This window comes from Nyctereutes procyonoides, unplaced genomic scaffold (genome assembly GCF_905146905.1).
Source record: "Nyctereutes procyonoides isolate TBG_1078 unplaced genomic scaffold, NYPRO_anot_genome, whole genome shotgun sequence".
Classification (NCBI taxonomy): domain Eukaryota; kingdom Metazoa; phylum Chordata; class Mammalia; order Carnivora; family Canidae; genus Nyctereutes; species Nyctereutes procyonoides.
Genome location: NW_026575020.1, coordinates 46593821 through 46611268, shown reverse-complemented (window position 1 = coordinate 46611268; position 17448 = coordinate 46593821). Strand labels below are relative to the sequence as shown.

At 47.3% G+C, this 17448-nt stretch overlaps 1 protein-coding gene across 6 annotated transcripts in view; it reads left to right on the top strand.

Annotated features, from left to right (window-relative positions):
* The window catches only part of PECAM1 (platelet and endothelial cell adhesion molecule 1), a 56950-nt gene extending 42003 nt beyond the window's left edge, over nucleotides 1-14947 (top strand). For 4 of the 6 annotated variants that reach the window (XM_055318444.1, XM_055318429.1, XM_055318421.1 and 1 more), the window contains 2 exons: nucleotides 9336-9358; nucleotides 13909-14947. In XM_055318444.1, coding sequence (XP_055174419.1) covers nucleotides 9336-9358; nucleotides 13909-13938 — 53 coding nt within the window. In that variant the 3' untranslated portion in view covers nucleotides 13939-14947. The remainder of the gene's footprint in view (nucleotides 1-9335; nucleotides 9359-13908) is intronic. The other 2 variants (XM_055318436.1, XM_055318414.1) reach the window with 1 other exon arrangement.
* Nucleotides 14948-17448: the final 2501 nt, after the last annotated feature.

Below are 17448 nucleotides of genomic sequence, written 5' to 3'. Positions count from 1 at the left end.
TCACTGTGTGCTCCTGTGACCCCAAGAGAGGTGGCGTGGCCCCACCTATTCTCAGGAGCCCACCAGCGCTCCTTACCTGCCCCCAATCCCACAGGCCCTGGTGCACCAGTGGGTGCCCAAAGTTCATAGACAAAGTCAGTGCTTTGCTTTGAAGATGCTGGGTAGCTTTAGTCCCTCTGAGGGTTGGGTATGGATCTGCTCCTTTGTTTCTCCCTGTCTTTGATTCGAGATCCCCAGCTCAGTTCCCACTCCACCACTTGGTCATGAAGAGCTTCCCCCAGGACTGAGCACAGTGCCCAAGCAGACATGGAACTGGGCAGGCTCCCAGCAGTATCATTTTTTGTAAAATTATTCTATCCCATTCTGGGGAAATGAATGGAATATAAAGACTACTTTTAAATTCTGAAAATAAGTCATAACCCAAAGGCTTATTAGTAAGATTCTGGGGGAAGTAGTCACTATGTGGATATCTTACTTTGTACAACATTCCTGTATTTAAGTGGATTCTCTGAGAAGCATTGCAACTGGCCCAGAAACTTTGGTAAAGCCCAGCTTCTCTGAGCATGGGCAGACCGGTACCAGTTGGGGTCTCAGGGCCAGCCCAGACCCACAGAATCAAAATCTCCAGAATCTGAACTCTAGCAGGTTCCCAGATGTTGCTGACGCTGCCAGCCTATGAGAAGCACTGTCTTAACTGGAGGAGACTACTTCTTATCTGAAAGAGGAATCACCCCTTCATTAATTTTTTTTTTAATGGTATTTTCAAGGGTAGAACAGAAACTCAGTCTCTTGTGGAACTTGACACTGATTTTCAGAAACCATCTCCTAGGGCAATTTTTGGTTTTGGTGTCTCATTTTGCACTCTAGAGCTAGCAAAATGCAAATTCGGAAATAAATAGATGTCCTCTATCCTTCCAGCATAACAAAAAGTTAGGGCTCCAGGAGGGCTCATGCTTGGTCCTGTTGGGTAATTGTGTGAAAACACCCCTTCTACTCCCCTGCTGGTCCCTGAGATTGTTCACTTTGGGTTGCTTTGGTTATGTGAAAGGATTGAGCATTTACTGTGTATGCCAAGTGGTCTATGTTACAATATCTCTTTGAATCCTCACAGTAAGTTCCATTTTCCAGATGAGGATGCTGAGGCATAGAGCGTCACTTAAAACACTTGCCCAAGTTCACACAGGAAGCAAGTCCTCAAACTGGGCCACCCTGGAGCTGGACTCTACCCTCCCCATCACTGATCACGCACCTGCACTGCCTTTGGTTTTGAGGAAAGGAAGCTGGTGGTGTGTGGAGTCCACGGGAATCCCCCCACAGGACTCCTCCCCCACTGGAGGTCTCAGGGTCTGCTGTGCCCTGAGCCTCCTGCTGGAGACCCTTTACAGCTGGTGAAGGCCATAACCCAGTGCCTCCCAAAGGGGCAGTTAGACTGACCAAAGACAGATTAGCGGGAGAAGAAGTGATGAGAAACTCTGCAGAGTGGTTAAAACTGGGGGCTTATTTAACATGTTAACCAAGAACAATAAATTTGCAGAGAAATGACAGAGTGGGAAGGTAAATACACGGAGGAAACTAATGAAGGTTTGTTTATGTAAGTCCATCTCAGCACCGACTTTGTCATGTTGGGAGCCAGAAACCTTCCCTGGGAGAGGGGATTTACGGCTGTCCTCATTACTCAACAGTTTCTGATTCTGGTTAAAGAAGGGAAGCTCCTAGAAGGCTTCTTTCTGTACCGACTTTTTTTCTTTTTTTAAGATTTTATTTATTTATTCATAAGAGACACAGAGAGAGGCAGAGACATAGCAGAGGGAGAAGCAGGTTCCCTGCAGGGAGCCCAATGTGGGACTCCCTCTCAGGACCTGGAATCACAACCTGAGCCAAAGGCAGACGCTCAACCACTGAGCTACCCAGGTGCCCTAAAGATGATTTCAATAAGAAAAGGGGAATGAGGAAGCCTAGGGCCGGGCGGGGGGTGGGGGTGGATGGTGCTAATTACCCCAGCACGAGTCCTTGGATTATCCCTACTGTACAGGAGCATCCAAGCCCTTTTAGCTGAGAGATGCCATAGACACTGGAGCCCTAGGGTTCAGTGTGAGGCCCAGGCAGAGACTGGAGCCATCTCCTGACTTCGGGCCAGGGCGCTCGCCCTACCCCACCTGGGACGTCAGGAGTCTGCTAGGCCCTGGGCTCCTCTGTCATCTGGTCTCTGACTGGCAGCCGGCTGCTGCCCAGCATATGGGGTGGAGGGTACAGAAAGCCCTGAGCCCCCAGCCAAAATCACAGTGCTGCTTTGGAAGTCTGTGGTCGCCCCTTGCCCAAGAGGCTCTGTCCTGGAAGCCTCCAGAGCTGCTGTTTCCGAGCATTTCCTGCTCCCTAGGAGGAGGTTGCTGACCTCGGGTCAAGTCTCTTCCCTTTTCTTTCCTTTCCTCTGTCAGAGGCCTCTCTGTGCTCCATCCTCACAACCATCCTAGGGTTGTTGGAGGATCTACTACAATTCCTACCCTGCAGATGGGAAAAATGGGCCCAGAGGTTAAATAACTCCTCCCAATCCCAAGGCCAATAGGGGCAGAGCAGGGATTTGGAGGCTGGGAGCCTGGCTGCCCAGCAGAGCTCTTCACGTTTCTTCTCCATGTCCATGCTGCCAAAACAATGGGCAGCGTGCTGCTACATTTTCCAGCTCTCTTTGTTCAGTTTCACATTATCATCCATTTCATTAGAGGATTCACCTCTCTTAAAAATAACAGCCTGTATGGTATGGGTGAGTCGCAGAATCTCTTGGGACCCTGGTCACCACCTCTGTGAAATGAGGGACACGGGCTGGAATCTGGATGGAGTATTCTCCAGGCCTGTTAAAACACAGATGGTGTGGCTCCACCACCCCCTGAATTTCTGATTCAGTAGGTGTGGAGTGGGGCTAATTTGTATTCCTAGCAAATTCTCACATGTTGAGGCTGTTGGTCTTATAGAAGCATCTTCTGGATGCTCTGAGTTCCTTTCTGATTGTACCACAAGTTATGTTCTGTTTCCTGTTGGAAGGGATAGGGTCTTCCTCACTCCCCAGCAATCCTGGAAGGATCACTCAGGGGTGGTCAGCAGAGATCATCCTCCAACATGAGTATACGTGTGTGTGTACACGTGTGCATGCATGTTTTGGGGGGGGAGAAAGGTGACACATAATAAAGGTGACACCCACTGGTGACCGTGGGTCTCTGGATAGGTCAGTGAACAGGCTGCATGCAGAGCTAGGTCTTCTCCAACCCTTCCTTCTTTGGCCTTTATTCTTCCCACCCTAATTTCTCAGTCCTCACCACCTTCCAGCCAGCAGCACTTCAGGGCTGGCTATTTTGGGAAATGGCTCACAGGGCGTAGTTCTGGCTCTTAAACCCCTTTTTCCCCTGAGTGATACAAAGGAAAACTGCTCCTCTAGATAAGCAAAAGGGCATCGGGCAGGCCTGCCTCCAAGGAGCAGCTCCAGGGCGGGGCTCTGGGTAGGTCCAGTGCCCTAGGGAGCATGTTGTGGGCTGGCTGAGGAGTGTCGGGCATCTGTAGGCTGTGGGAGGAGCTAGGTCTTTGCAATCTTGGCTTTAGGCTCTAAGCTCAGCTTTGTGAGTGTGTGTGTATACGTGTGTGTGTAACTGTGACAAAAGATACATCCCACTTAGCGTTGTAAGTGTACATTTCAGTGGCATTAAATACATTCACAAAGCCATACAACCATCATCACCATCCATCTCCAGAACTTTTTCATCTTCCCAAAGTGAAACTTCATACCCAATAAACAAGAACTCACTACTCTCCCCAGCCCTTGGCAACAACCATTCTACTTGGTCTATCTGTGAATTTGAGTATGCTCAGCATTTTTATGTCAAATCAGGTGATTGAATGGATGACCTTAGGTTGCCTTCCAGTGACAACACAGAGTCACTGTCCTGGCAATTGGAAGTAATGGTCATTTGTCTATGCTTTGGTCTGTCCTGAGCCATTCCCCCAGAACATGTTGGTTCTAAGTAACTTCTAAGAGTTACTTCCTAGGTCCCTTGGAGCCCATCCTAATGCTTTATTCACTTTCCACTCCAAGACCCTATAAGTATTTGCTATTAAGCCTGAGTTTTCCCTTCAAATCTGAATTAAGTCATGGGTCTCAGGGGCCAACTCACTGTGCTTCTGTCATGTTTGTGTTGGCTGGAGTCCACCTGGTTGGTTCTTCCTGCTGTAATCCTAAAGGGAACACCCTAAGTGGGAGATAGAGGCCTGGAGTTTGATCTCAGCCCTGTCCTTATCCAGCTTGTTTGTTTGTTTGTTTGTTTTTAAGGTTTTATTTATTTATTCATGAGAGACACAGAGAGAGAGGCAGAAACACAGGCAGAGGGAGAAGCAGGCTCCATGCTGGGAGTCTGATATGGGACTCCGGGATCACACCCTGAGCCAAAGGCAGACACGCAACTGCTCAGCACCCCAGGTGTCCCTGTCCTTATCCAGTTATATGACTTGGTTTCCACCCCTCATTTCTTCCTCAGGGTGTTTGTTTTCTCCTTAATTTTTCAATAAAATGCCACTCACCCACGTGGAACTGCTGCAGTGAACACCTGTGTTCTCAGGAGAGTGTGGAGGGGGTGATGATAAGACTGGTGGGCAGGTGGATTCAATAAAATTGGTAGGAGGGGCAATCTCTTCCAACTCAGTATATCCCCTGCTGGGTCATGGCTGTAGTTAGGTCTGCTCTTCTGTTTGGAGCTTACTATTTTGTTGACATAGAGCTAAGCTAACATCTTGTTCCAGCAATTAACTCAGTCTGGGGCAAGGAAACCCCTGATCTTTGAGTTTTTCCCCTCTGCAACTGTTCGGTGATTCATTACAACATGTTAGGGAAAGAAGGAGAGGGGTTCTCAGAACTAGGAAATGTGTTTCTGAAGAGACCAAATTGAGAGAAGCCTAAGGAGAAGGGAAAGCAAACCCTAGAATACAGCCGGAATAGGTTAGAAAGCTTTTGCATCTATGTAAACATCATCTTGCTTAGGCCACGAAGAACTTGGCAGACAATTTCTTGTTACTTAGATCTGCAAGTTTGGCACTTGAAGCTTTTTATTGTTTATTTTATTTTATTTTATTTTTTACTTGAAGCTTTTTAAAGTAAATATTCCCTTTTCAGTGATTTGCCTGAGGTCAAGTTTGCAAACCCCAGTCAGCAACAGGGACTCTGGCTATGGCTTCTGATCCGGCTTTCCAGAAAGGGGAACAAAGTCTGTTTTTGTGTCTCTTATTAAGTGGTAATGTAGATAATCCTAAAAAGTGAGTGTCTAAAGAAAGTAATACAGGTTACAGTTTGGTGCCTTTCTCTGTTAACATTTAACTGGGCCCAATTTTTACTCTCATCCCCTATTACCTTGGACTTTATGCAGGATAATGTGTCACTCATCTGAGTTCTCTTGGTTTAGGTGGTGTGTCCTCCCAGGGCCTGTTCAGAGCTTTGTGCTCTGGGCTGCAGGGTGACCTGGCATCAAAAGCTCCCCACCCCCAAATACCACCCTGCCCCCAAACTTCTTTGACCTGTCATCAACTTCCTCTTTCTCTGACTAATCCAGGGAAAGGTTTGGTTTTCTTTTCCTCCCCTTGCTCTCCTACTGACAAGAACAAAAAAAGGGAGAAATTAGAGCCGGACTGGGAGCCTCTCCACAGAGGCATGACTACCTATGGCTTTCTCCACAACTTCACTCAGCCTGGCTGAGAGCCTCCTGTGGATTGCAATATCCAGCTCACCTGGAAAGTTTGTATCTTTACTCTGATTCAGTCCTTGACATTTTATAATGCTCCAGTTTATTCTAAAAGTACTTCATAAAATGGCTTGCAGGTCATCCAAAGCAAAACCTATTTGTGTATATTTACACTGGATTTTGTTATTTATATATTTATACATGAGAGACAGAGAGAGGCAGAGACACAGGAAGAGGGAGAAGCAGGATCCCTGCAGGTAGCCTGTTGTGGGACTCGATCCCAGGACCCTGGGATCATGACTTGAGCCAAAGGCAGGTGCTCAACCACTGAGCCACCCAGATGCCCCTACACTGGATTTTAAAACAGAAGAGTGAAATGGTTTGCTACAATCAACAATGCAGTCAAGTTCTTCCCTATGAAAACTCAGGTCTAAGATGACATTTCCACAGCTTGAAGCACTGGTCCTCGAGGCAGGAGATGTTTTCCGTTGTCATAATGGGGGCCAAGGCAGGGCAGGTAGAAGGGGTGCTATAGCATCTAATGTATGGAGGCCAGGAATATGGCTAAACATCTTACAACAGCCCGCACAACAAAGAATGATCCAGCCAGGGGCACCTGGCTTGCTCAGTTGGAGGAGCATGAAACTCTTGATCTCAGGGTCATGAGTTTTGAGCCCCACACTGGATATAGACATTACTAAAGAACAGTAAGTAAACTCAAAAAAAAAAAAGAAAGAAAGAAAAAAGATTCAACCTAGAATGTCAGTAATGCCAGTGTTAAGAAACTGTCGCTTGTAGAAATTTACTTCCCATAAACCTCCCAGCAGGAGAGCTGGTTTTCCTCTCTAGATGCCCTGTGCCCACCTCAGAAGGTGTCCTTGGCACATCCCACCTGCCAACTCCAGGCCCTGGGAAGAAATGCCAAGTCCTGCCCCAGACACTAACCTATGCCTTTTGGGTCAGACAGGGCCTACCTTCCCATCAGAGTATCTGCTCACTCAGTCTTCACCTTCTGCTCTCTCCTGCTGTTCCAGGTGTTTCCAAAGGGGGTAGAAATTTAATATACTAAGAGTAGCTGTCATCAAGAAAGAACCAAAGAACAGAGGGCCTCTCTGTCACAACCCCTCTGGGAGGGAGAGAAGAACACTTGGGGCTCAGTCCCCACCCATCCTGTGTGGTCCAAACCAGCCAGGCCAATGGGCACTGCCAACCCCGGCCCAGGGTGCTATTTGCTACTTTAGAATCCAAGAAGGTAAAAAAGTACCCTGGAAAAAAATTGGTACTACCCACCAGATTCTTTTTTTTTTTTTTAATATTTATTAATTTGAGACAAGAGAGAGAGAGAGAGAGCAAGAAGAGGAAGAAGGAGAAGTAGACTCCCCATTGAGCAGGGAGCTTGCCAAGGGACTCAATCCCAGGATCCTGAGATTATGACCTGAGCTGAAGGCAGACGTTTAGCTTAACTGACTGAGCCACCCAGGTGCCCCCACCAGATTCTATTTTTGTGGTGATTGCTCTCTTACCAAAAAGAAGCAGAAACTACAAGTGTGCATAAACCTAGGGTTCCCTCACTATTTTCAGCATATTAGAAGTTTTTTATATTCGTATTGCTTTAGGAAACACAGCCTAAGGTTCTTTTTTTCTTGTGTCTGATTCCAGAGCCCTTGGGGTTTTGGGGGGGTGGGAAGCATGGGGGGGTCCTTCAGGTCCTTCCAGGTCAGATTTGGGTTGGAGGTGGGAGTGCTGCCCATGCCTCACTCAATGCGTGGAAGTTTACACAATGGCTCGACTTCGCAGTCAGGCTGATTCATCCTTTTGGCCGTTGACGTCTGCCTCTGGCCCAGCCAGGACAGAAGGGGGCCCCTTAGGAACTTCTGGCCCTGTTCCCTCTCAAGGGGACGCACAATAGAGCTGTGATAAGACAGGGTTTGAGTGGGAAGTGGACTTTTGGAAACAGGATATTTTTAAATTAGAGAAAGAAACAGAAGGGCTGTGACTACCGTTGTGACAGGTGGGCCCTGAGACTGCCCAAAACTCAGGTTAGGCAGCGGGGCAGAAACTGAGGCCCGTTGGAGTACATCCCCCTAGTAACACTGAGGACTCGGAGTGGGTGGGTAAGGGCCCTCCTGCCATTACCTCCACCACCTTCAAGATTGGCAACCATCCCCAATACCCACATCTCCTCTTGGGACCTTCCCCAGACAACAAGAAGTCCCATGACTTCTCTGTCTTCAGGTCTATGTCCATAAGGGGCTCTTTGGGGGAATCAGCCCCAACAATATGGACCAGGGCCCATTTAGAAACAGCTGCTAGTGGAGGCCTGGTCCTTCTCAAACAGGGCAAACCCTCTCTTGTGTGTTTTGGTGAAAACTGTCCCTAACACAGGCAGGGTTGGCTCACCCTCAACACAATGTTTTCTGTTCTTACTGGCCTTTCTTCACCTCACTCTGATCTTCCTGACATTTGACCAGGCCCATCTTCATCACTGTAGCCTGGCAGGGTCATCCAGTCCCAGCGTGCACTCTGAGAAGAAGACAGTGTTGGGATGAGTCTCTCCAGGGGCAGCGCAGGGGGTGGCCCTCCCATTTCAGAGAACCCTTGGGTCATATATCCCAAGAGCATTAGAAATGTGTATACCTTCTGCTCCACTGATCCCACTCCTGGGAATGGACAAACTAGTATGAAATAGGGGAATAGCTTTATTCCCAAAGAGGATATAGCAGCACTGTTGAAAATAGCAGAAACTTGGAAAGAACCTAAATTTTTAAAGTAACGAACTGGAGAAGTAAACAAGTACACATCTATTTAACAATTATTATGCAGCTTCTACCAATTATGCTTAAGAAGGTGCCAGAGAATGTTTATAAAATTGTGTTATGTAATAAGAATAGGCTATAAAATGGCCTATATTGTATATCTGAACTCAGGAAAAAAGCCTCTTGAGAGCAGAAAATCACTGGAAGACAAGAATGGCAATAGGGTTTGAAGGGTGGAACCAGAGATCATGTTTATCCGTTACTTTCTACTTCACTGGAGTTTTCAGTTTTTTTTTTCTGAAATAACATGCAGTACTAATTTTTAAAAAAGTATTTAAAGGGTACCTGGCTGGCTCAGTGAAGCATGTGACTCTTTTTTTTTTTTTTGTAATTTCATTTATTCATGAGAGACACAGAGGCAGAGACATAGGCAGAGGGAGAAGCAGGCTCCCCACAGGGAGCAGGTCAGTGCAGGTCCATCCCAGGACCCCAAGATCATGCCCTGAGCCAAAGGCAGAGGCTCAACCACTGAGCCACCCAGGTGCCCCATGCATGTAATACATAATCTTAGGGTCAAGCCCCACGATGGGTGTAGAGATTACTTTAAAAAATATATATTTAAACTGTTTTAAATGTCCAATGAGCTGCCAAGGATTTTATATACTCGTCACATGGAGTGACAGGTTCTAGAGGAAGCTGTCTGTGGGCAAAGGAGCCATCCCGCTGAGCACCCATAAACCTGTGGCTCTGGCATCTCCTTCTGCACCACCCCCCTTCCTTTACCCATCCAGTTCCTGAGATTGTGGGGATGGGGGAGCCTAAGGTGCTCAGTGCACTGCTCACCTCCATGTTATCTTTTGTTTTGCAGATTTCATGGAAAACAGATATTCTGTAAGTACACATTTCATAAACATTTTTTTTAAATAGTCCATTAATGCAATATTTCCAAACTCACCCAGGTTCTGCTTTCCCACTCATCACACCCCTACACTGGCCCCATCTATTTTAGACCAGGAGCCCCAGGGAACTCAGAACTAGCCTGGGACAGTGAAGGTGTGGTCATCAGGTTGGCCAGACATTCTGACCTATTGTAATTTCAAATATTCTCTCCCATTTCTATCATTATATCACAGCCCTCCTATGAAGACAGAATTTCCCCTCCCCATAGAATTGGTAATCTAGGGTACTTAGCTCCCCATAATTGAAGTGCACATTTCCTCCTAGTCTAGGTTGAGGTTTTGGAAATGAGGTAGACTGGTCAGGGGTTTGGGGGGGGCAGACATGCTTGAGGGGGTAGGAACCCACAGCTCATTTGAGCTTTGAACTCTGAGAACCTATGCCGGTCACCCCAACACACCAGGCCCTCTGCCGCAGAGGCCACTCAAAGTCCTTGACCCAATGAGGGAATGAGATGAGTTAATACTAATAAAGCAAGGTGGTCACCAGACACTATGGAAATGTGGAAGAGAGACCAGCCTAGTTAGCTGTTTCCTCCCCAAGGAAGGGGTCACTGGAGCAGGCCATGAGGAATGAGTCTGACTAGCAGGTCCAGGTAGAAAGATCAGCAGGAGCTGAGGTATGAGGGGAGGAGCAGTCCAAGCAGCTCAGAATGGGAGGGGAAAGGGTGTGGGAACAAGTGCTAAGAAGAGGTCAGTTAGGGCTTGCAAGCAAGGGTCTCAAACCTCATTATGAGGTTTCACTCTGTAGGAAACTGAGAATTTAGAAAGCCACTACTTGGCAAATGGAATTTTTTTTTTTTTTTTTTTTTTAATGTAGAGGTCCCAGTTCAAATTTTGCTAAGACCTGCCTCCCCCTGTCCTCCCACTCCCAACCTTACAACCTCTCCAGCAGTGCAGGGGTTAACTAACTGGGAGCTAGTACCTTGAGAAATGAGGAACTGCTTCTTTAAAGTTTGGGAAGAATTTTCTGCAGGATTGCTGATAGCCCTTGCAGTGGGCCCCCGGCTTCCTTTGTCTTCCTGGAGTCTGAATTTTTATAAAATAGAGAGCTCATTATGCCTTTGGGCAGGAAACGACTGACATTCTTTTTTATGGAGGAAAGCTATCAATTTGAGGAAAAGAGGAATGAAATAAATGTCTTTTTCTAGCCTAATCCCACCGAGACTCCTGAAACCAGAGACTTGTATTGGAAGGGCAGGGGGCCCAATGTAAGGTGACAAAACTGAAGGCCAGGTTGTTAGAACAGCCTGCCCAGGGTCGCCCAGCTAGGTAGTAGCAGAGCCAGGACTAGAATCTAGGTTTCCCAGACTCCCTCAAAAAAGTGACATCATTGTTCCAGCTGTCTTGGCCTTGAGAAAGTGGAAAGTAAGAACTTTGCTTCATGGACAGTGTGGGATCCAGATAAAGAGATGCTCTCACTACAATAAACAGAGCTGTGTCCACCCAAGGCAGGTCTGCTGGGCCTGCGGGACTGACTTATTTACTTTGTCTTCAATCCAAACGGTGTCTCTGGACAAAGGCTCTGAGCTCCAGGACAGATAGAACTTTCCTTTTCCCCAGAAGCTGGCCTGTGGGTCCAGGAGTCTGCTCCCAGGATGCCCCGGAGAGCTCATACAGCCAGGCCTGCCATCTCAAATAATAGTCTTTTGGCGGGAGTTCAGGGGTTCCCAGCCGTTGGGAAAGGGATTTCGAATCTTTAAGCAAATGCATTTTGTTTATGAAAGAAGCAGGTCTAGTTTTGCTAATGATCAGCTGGTGAGGGTCAGGAGAAAATTAATTGAATTGCCCAGCAGGGAAATGGGAGGGGATTTCCTTCCTGAAATCAAACCTGGCGATCATTCCCAGTTGTTTAATGGCCGTTGCTTCTGAAAACACACTGGAGGAAATATCTTAACAATGAGATAGCCACTTAGCCAAATACTAATTTAGTATTGTTTGACTTGCTTCAATGGCACATTCTGACTTCATTTTTCCTCTGCCGTTTTTTGCCTTGTTTATAAATTGTGTTTGTGGCCCAGGCAGACAGATAATGTGAAAGAGAACACCTTGTACTTACATGAAAGGGGTGAACCTTCTTGGGGCCCAGGATCTTGCAGAAAGCCTTGCCTTCGTATTGCAAGAAGGCAGCTCCCCAGTCACAACTGACCTCCTTCCCTCTGGGGAGCCAGCCAGCCCCCTGGGTCAGCCGTCTTTTGGGTGATCCTGTCCTCCTCAAACTAAGCTTCCCAATCTATAAAATGTTGATGGTGAGGAGAACAAACACACTACCAGCCCACCCATTAGAACGTTCTTAAGGGTAAAAGGAGAAACACGGGTGCAAAATATTTTGCAAACTACCATATTAATGCAGCTTGATTATCTATGTAAAGGTCTCTTCATCACTGGCAGCATGAGGTATGGATGGGGGATTTATATCACTTGGCCCTGAAATGGCCTCTTCACAGAATTCAACCGAAGCCAGGCTTTGACTTAGGAACCAGAGATCCCACCCCTCTCTCTTACCCCCTTAAAACCTAACCTAACCTCCTGATGAGTTACCCAAAGATGCCACTTTGGGCAGATTTCTTAACCTCTGGAGGCCTTGGTTTCTTCACCTGTAAATCGGTGGTAATAACCACCACCCCCCCCACCTGGTAGTTGCGAGGGTTAAATGAATACCTAGCACAGACTTGGTTTACTGGAAGTGCTCTATAAGGGGCACATACATTCTAGAAGCAGAAAGGGCCATTAGAAGCAAAATGACCTTTGAGAGCATCCACACTATGTTCTGTCTAGAAGTGGGGCAATTTCAAGGCTGTTCTTGGGTGGCTGACAGCTGGCCACTGATTTAAGCCCCTTGAAGGGCAGGTCTTGGATGTGCGCATGTTAACCTTTATTTCAAGGTCCCGTTGACTGTGGCCCAGCCCTTTCCATCCGCAGTACTCGCCTTGCCTGGTGAAGGAGAGCAGAGGCGTCTAGGGAGGGACTTGGTCTGGGGCCTGCAGGAAGGCTGGACATCAGGGTCACCCCTCTGGGCAAAGCGGAAGAAATGAAGTGAAGGTAGCTGCCAAGGCTGGCAGGCCTCCAGCCCTCGGGGGCCAACACCACTCTCTTGGCCCACTTGCCAGCGTCTCTCCTGGCAAAGGAGAGGCAGAGCCTGGACCTGCCAGCTGGAGCCCTTTGGATCTGCATCCTGTTCTGAGTCTCCTCAGACGTGACAGGGCCAGAACAAAACAGGGACTCTAGCTCAGCCCACCCTCTGGGAGCCAACCAGCCTGGCCACAGGGCTTTCAAGACCCTGGCTAATCCCCACAGCCGCCCCCACTCTTGCTTCCTTGAGGTCCACCTGTAGCAGGGAGCCCTGTGCTCACAGAGGATCCAGAGTCATGGACTCATTTGCTGCCTGCCCTTTGGGGCCCAGGGCCCCTCAGCTCCAGCATTTTCCACCTGCCCCACTCTTGCCCCTCTACATCATTTGTCTCTATACCTGCCCCACCTTGGAGACCGGCTCCATGAAGACCTCTCTGGCTTAGCTCAGGCCTCTTGCAAACCTCCTGCAGCTGTTAGGACCTCTTCCACGTGGTAGCACCGTGTGTCAGTAATGAATAGGATATAAAATTCTTGCATCCTCCATATAGATAATAGCACTTGGGTCAGGTGGGGGTCCAGTCACTGGTGGATGCATAGGTATCAAAAAATACCATGCAAAGCAGCTAGAAAACAGTACAAGATGGCATGTGGAACCTTTTTTTTTTTCCTTTGGCACAAAACATATACAATAAAATTTACCACTTTAACCATTTTTAAGTTACAGTTCAGTGGCATTAGGTATATTCATAGTGTTGTGCAGACATTACCACCATCCATCCACAGGACTTTTTCATCATTCCAAACCAAAAGTCTACCCATTAAACATTAACTCCCCACTTGCACTTCCCCCCAGCACCTGGGAACCAGAGTTTTCCTTTCTAGCTCTTATCAGTTTGACTACTCAGGGGACCTCATGTAAATGGAATCGTACAATATTTGTTCCTTTTGCTTCTGGGTTCTTTCACTTAGTGTGTAATGTCTTCAACATTTATCCGTGTGGAAGCCCTTCGACTTTGCAATTAAAAAACAGACAGAGAAGGTTCATCTCATGTTAGAAGCAGAGCTGGAACAAGAAGCCAGATCTCTCTTAACTTTAGTAGACTTGCTCTGTGGGTAAGTGTAGCACCCACAGGACCTAGCACTGGGTGTACATAAAGTGCTTGATAAAGCTGGTTGATATTCTAATGTGGGACATCCAGTGAAGGCTGCAGCCCTGCAGAGTTGGGATAGACAAAAGGGAAGAGTAAGTGTGGGTGAGAGCTGGCCTCCCAGGGTGGAGGTACCAGCCCAACATAACACTGCTTTGGGGTTCCTTTGTCAAGTGCTATCTGCAGTTTGACATCTCTTTCCACCAGGCTTGTCTTCAGTCCTAAAGGGTATGACCATAGCTTGTCTTCTGTCTTGTTCCTACAGAGAACGGAAGGCTCCCTTGACGGAACTTAGGACCATGGGAGCAGACGCTCCTCGCTGAGAGGACATCACATCCCAAGAAGAGCAGATGATCCCTGTATTCCGAGAGCTCTGTGCACTTATTTATGAATCTGCCCTGCTCCCACTGAACATAGCAATTCCTCAGGCCAAGTCACCAGTCCTTAATCCATCCTACTACATTTCTGTGGGGCATAAAGAGATACAGAGGGGCTGGTCAATTCTTACCCGGCCCCCCTCTCACCAAGTTGGAGCATCCTCAGGAGCTGAGAGCCGCAGAAGATTCAGGGTAAACAGGCCATTGGGATATTTTGAAACTTGAATATTTTCTCTTGTACAGAGATAAAGAACTTTTCCTAGTTATTTTCACACACAGAAACCATTTTTGTTTTGTAGTCGATCACTTCCAGTGAACGGCCTGGCTTAGGGGCTCATTTTTCTCTTTGCCTTTGGTCCTTCAAAGGCCTATGCTTCTGGGTAGTCCTTGGTCCTTGGAAGTGCATGGCACCCAGCAGACAGCTGCACCGGGTGCCCTCCATGACCTCACCTGCCACAGATGCAGAAACAAAGCTGCCTGGGAGTCACCCCTGTGAGATGCCCACTTGAAGATAAGGTTCATTCCGGGCAATGCATAAAATAGAAAACAATGTTGGACGGAGCACAGATGTTCTTAAGCTGTTTTTTTATACCCTTTCTTTCTTTTCTTCTTCCATGCTGAAGGCTTCAAGACAGGAAGCTGTTTGCCTACAGCAAATACTGTTTTTAATAGGAAAACGAAATGCATACTTTTCTCACTAATTTTTTTTAATTTATTCCTTGCTAAAGAAATGGTCTTCTGAGGTCTTAAGATGTTTCTGATGGTGCCTTGAGTGAGTGGACGAGTAGCCAAGATGCAGCCATCTTGCAGTGGGATTTCACTAGTGAGCAGACCTAACGGAAACCATTTACCCCACACACACCCACCCTCCACCTCAGTGACACAGCTGCAAGGTTTTGTATTAAATAAATTTGATCTTTCCTCTTCCCGGACCTGTGAGATGTCATCTTCTAAGAGGCTGCATGCCTATAGAATAGCTAGTGCTTGGACTCTGGACCTTCTGAAGTCACAAAGAACCAAGCGGGTCTTATCAGCTGGCTATCTCACAAAGGCCAGGAGCTTCTGTGGCCTTCATTGAAGTCAGGGCCAGAGGTAGTCTGAGGGTCAAACACTGAGTCATTAATATCCATTGGCTAGTGCCTCAGTGTCCCAAGCCAAAGCCTGCAGGCTGTCCCCGGCAGATGGGGTTACCAGGTTGAACAACAACAAAAACAACAAAAACAACAACAAAACCCCAAAACAGGGGTGCCTGGCTGGCTCAGTGGTTGAGCATCTGCCTTCAAATCATGATCCTGGGGTCCTGGGATCAAGTCCCACATTGGGCTCATTGCAGGGAGCCTGTTTCTCTCTCTGCCTACATCTCTGCCTCTCTCTGTGGGTCTCTCCTGAATAAATAAAATCTTTAAAAGAAAACCAAAAACATCCATGATGCTCAGTTAAATTTGAATTTTAGATAAACAGGGAATATCTTTTGAGTGTAAGTATATCCCACATAGTATTTGGGGTGTACTTATATTGTAAAAGTATTCATTTATCTGAGATTCAAATTTCACTAGGCATCTCATATTTTATCTGGTAACCCTACTGGCAAAGCACCCTCCTACCCCTCTAAGCCAGCCTCAGTGGCCTCAGACCAGACCTCACTGTCCCGGAGTCTGGGTCCCCATCAGAACACCACCCTCCTGGGCCTGAAGGCAGAGGGAGCCATGGAGTACGTGTCCTGGTTCTGCCAATGACAGCCACAGAAATGTGAAGGAGCCTCTTAACCTCTGAGCTTCGGGTTCTTCTACACAATAAGGAGATTGAACTAATGGTTCTTAACATTTGGAGAGTTTAGGCTCCTTTGAAAATAAGATGAAAGCTAGGGACTCTCTCACATGCACACATGCACACACACACACACAAAGCTGTATCACAAAAATGTCATATAATCTCCCAGATTCCAGGGCCATGGACTCAGGTTGGAGGCGAAGGATGAAATGGTCTGTAATGAACTTCAAATCTGATGGTTGATGTGCTGATCTGGGGAGAACCCACAGCCATCGTGACAACTCCTCAGTCCCTGCTGCCATCAAAGCAAGGCCATTGCCATGGAAGCTGGGACTGCTTATAACTTAAAAGCAGTTCCTATTGCTTATAACTTATTTATGGAGCATAAGGGGATCTTTGTTTTTCCTCTCCTCTATATTTCTGAGAGGGAAATCACACATGCAGGGATCTTTCATAGTAGATTCAGTAGCTAAAAATCTAAGTCCAAGATCCTGGTTCAGCTGTCCTAACCTGATGGCATAACAAGCGTCTAAACCAGAGCTCATCACTGAAGAATAGCGACAGTCACCCTTTCTGGGAGAGGCCAGGTTCTCCTCGGCGGTCAGGGCTCCCTCTCGTGTCCTCACATTGTAATGTCATTAAAGGACTCCTTTGCAACCACAGAGTGGAATTTTTTTCCCCTCTGACAAGAGGTCACCCACCCATTTCAGGAGCAGACACTGAGCACTCCATCAGCATTAACATAAACTGTATTCTTGCCCCCTGACATAGATGCAAGATCAGAGAGGTGACTCCAAGGTCAGCATTCATCCATCAAAACAGTGGTTTTCTACTAGGGTGATTTTGCCTCCCAGGGTCGCTGGGCAGTGTCCGGAGACATTTTTAATTGTCCCAACTGGGTGGGGGATGGAACTGGCATCTGATGGAGAGAAGCCAGGGATGCTGCTAAATGTCCTACAAAGCACAGGACAGTTGGCCATCACAAATAACTATCAAGTCGAAAATGCCAGTAATGCCTGCATTGAACCATTTATTTTGCCTCCGTCATGCTCTGTTTTCCCGACACTGTTGGAAATAAGCCAGATTGTAAGAATCACTTGGCCTCTGTTCTTCCTGGAACACACAATCCAGTAGAGATACAGATGCGTAGAGCGCCAATTACAATAGGAGGGACAAAGACAGATGGAGGAATTCAGATCTGATGCAGGCACAGAGAAAGAGCTTCTAACACTGACCCTAAGGAATCAGACAAAATGTCCAAGAGGAAGTTGGGTCTAACCAAAGACCTGGGGACAGTAAAGGGAACCAGGCGGGAAAGGCGAGGTGAGCATGCCTGACAGAAGGGGAAAGCGTGCTAAGGCCCTGAGGCAAGGGAGAGGATGGTGTCCTCAAGGATGGCCGGAAGACAGTCTGTTGGCCCCAGGTCCTTTCCAGCCCAAGGATCAATTAATCCTCCTAATTTTTTTTTTTTGTTTGTTTTTTTAAATTGGCCCTCTCAAAAAGCTACCATTGTCCTCTGAAATTTCTGCCAGGCACCTCACTGGCCTGACTCCATCTTTGAGTCTTCAGGAGTTTTCTGCAAGTTGCTCAGCCAGACTCAGCTCCTGAGCACAGTCATTTTTAAGCCCCTCCATGTGTGTCATTAGCATGTTGGAGAG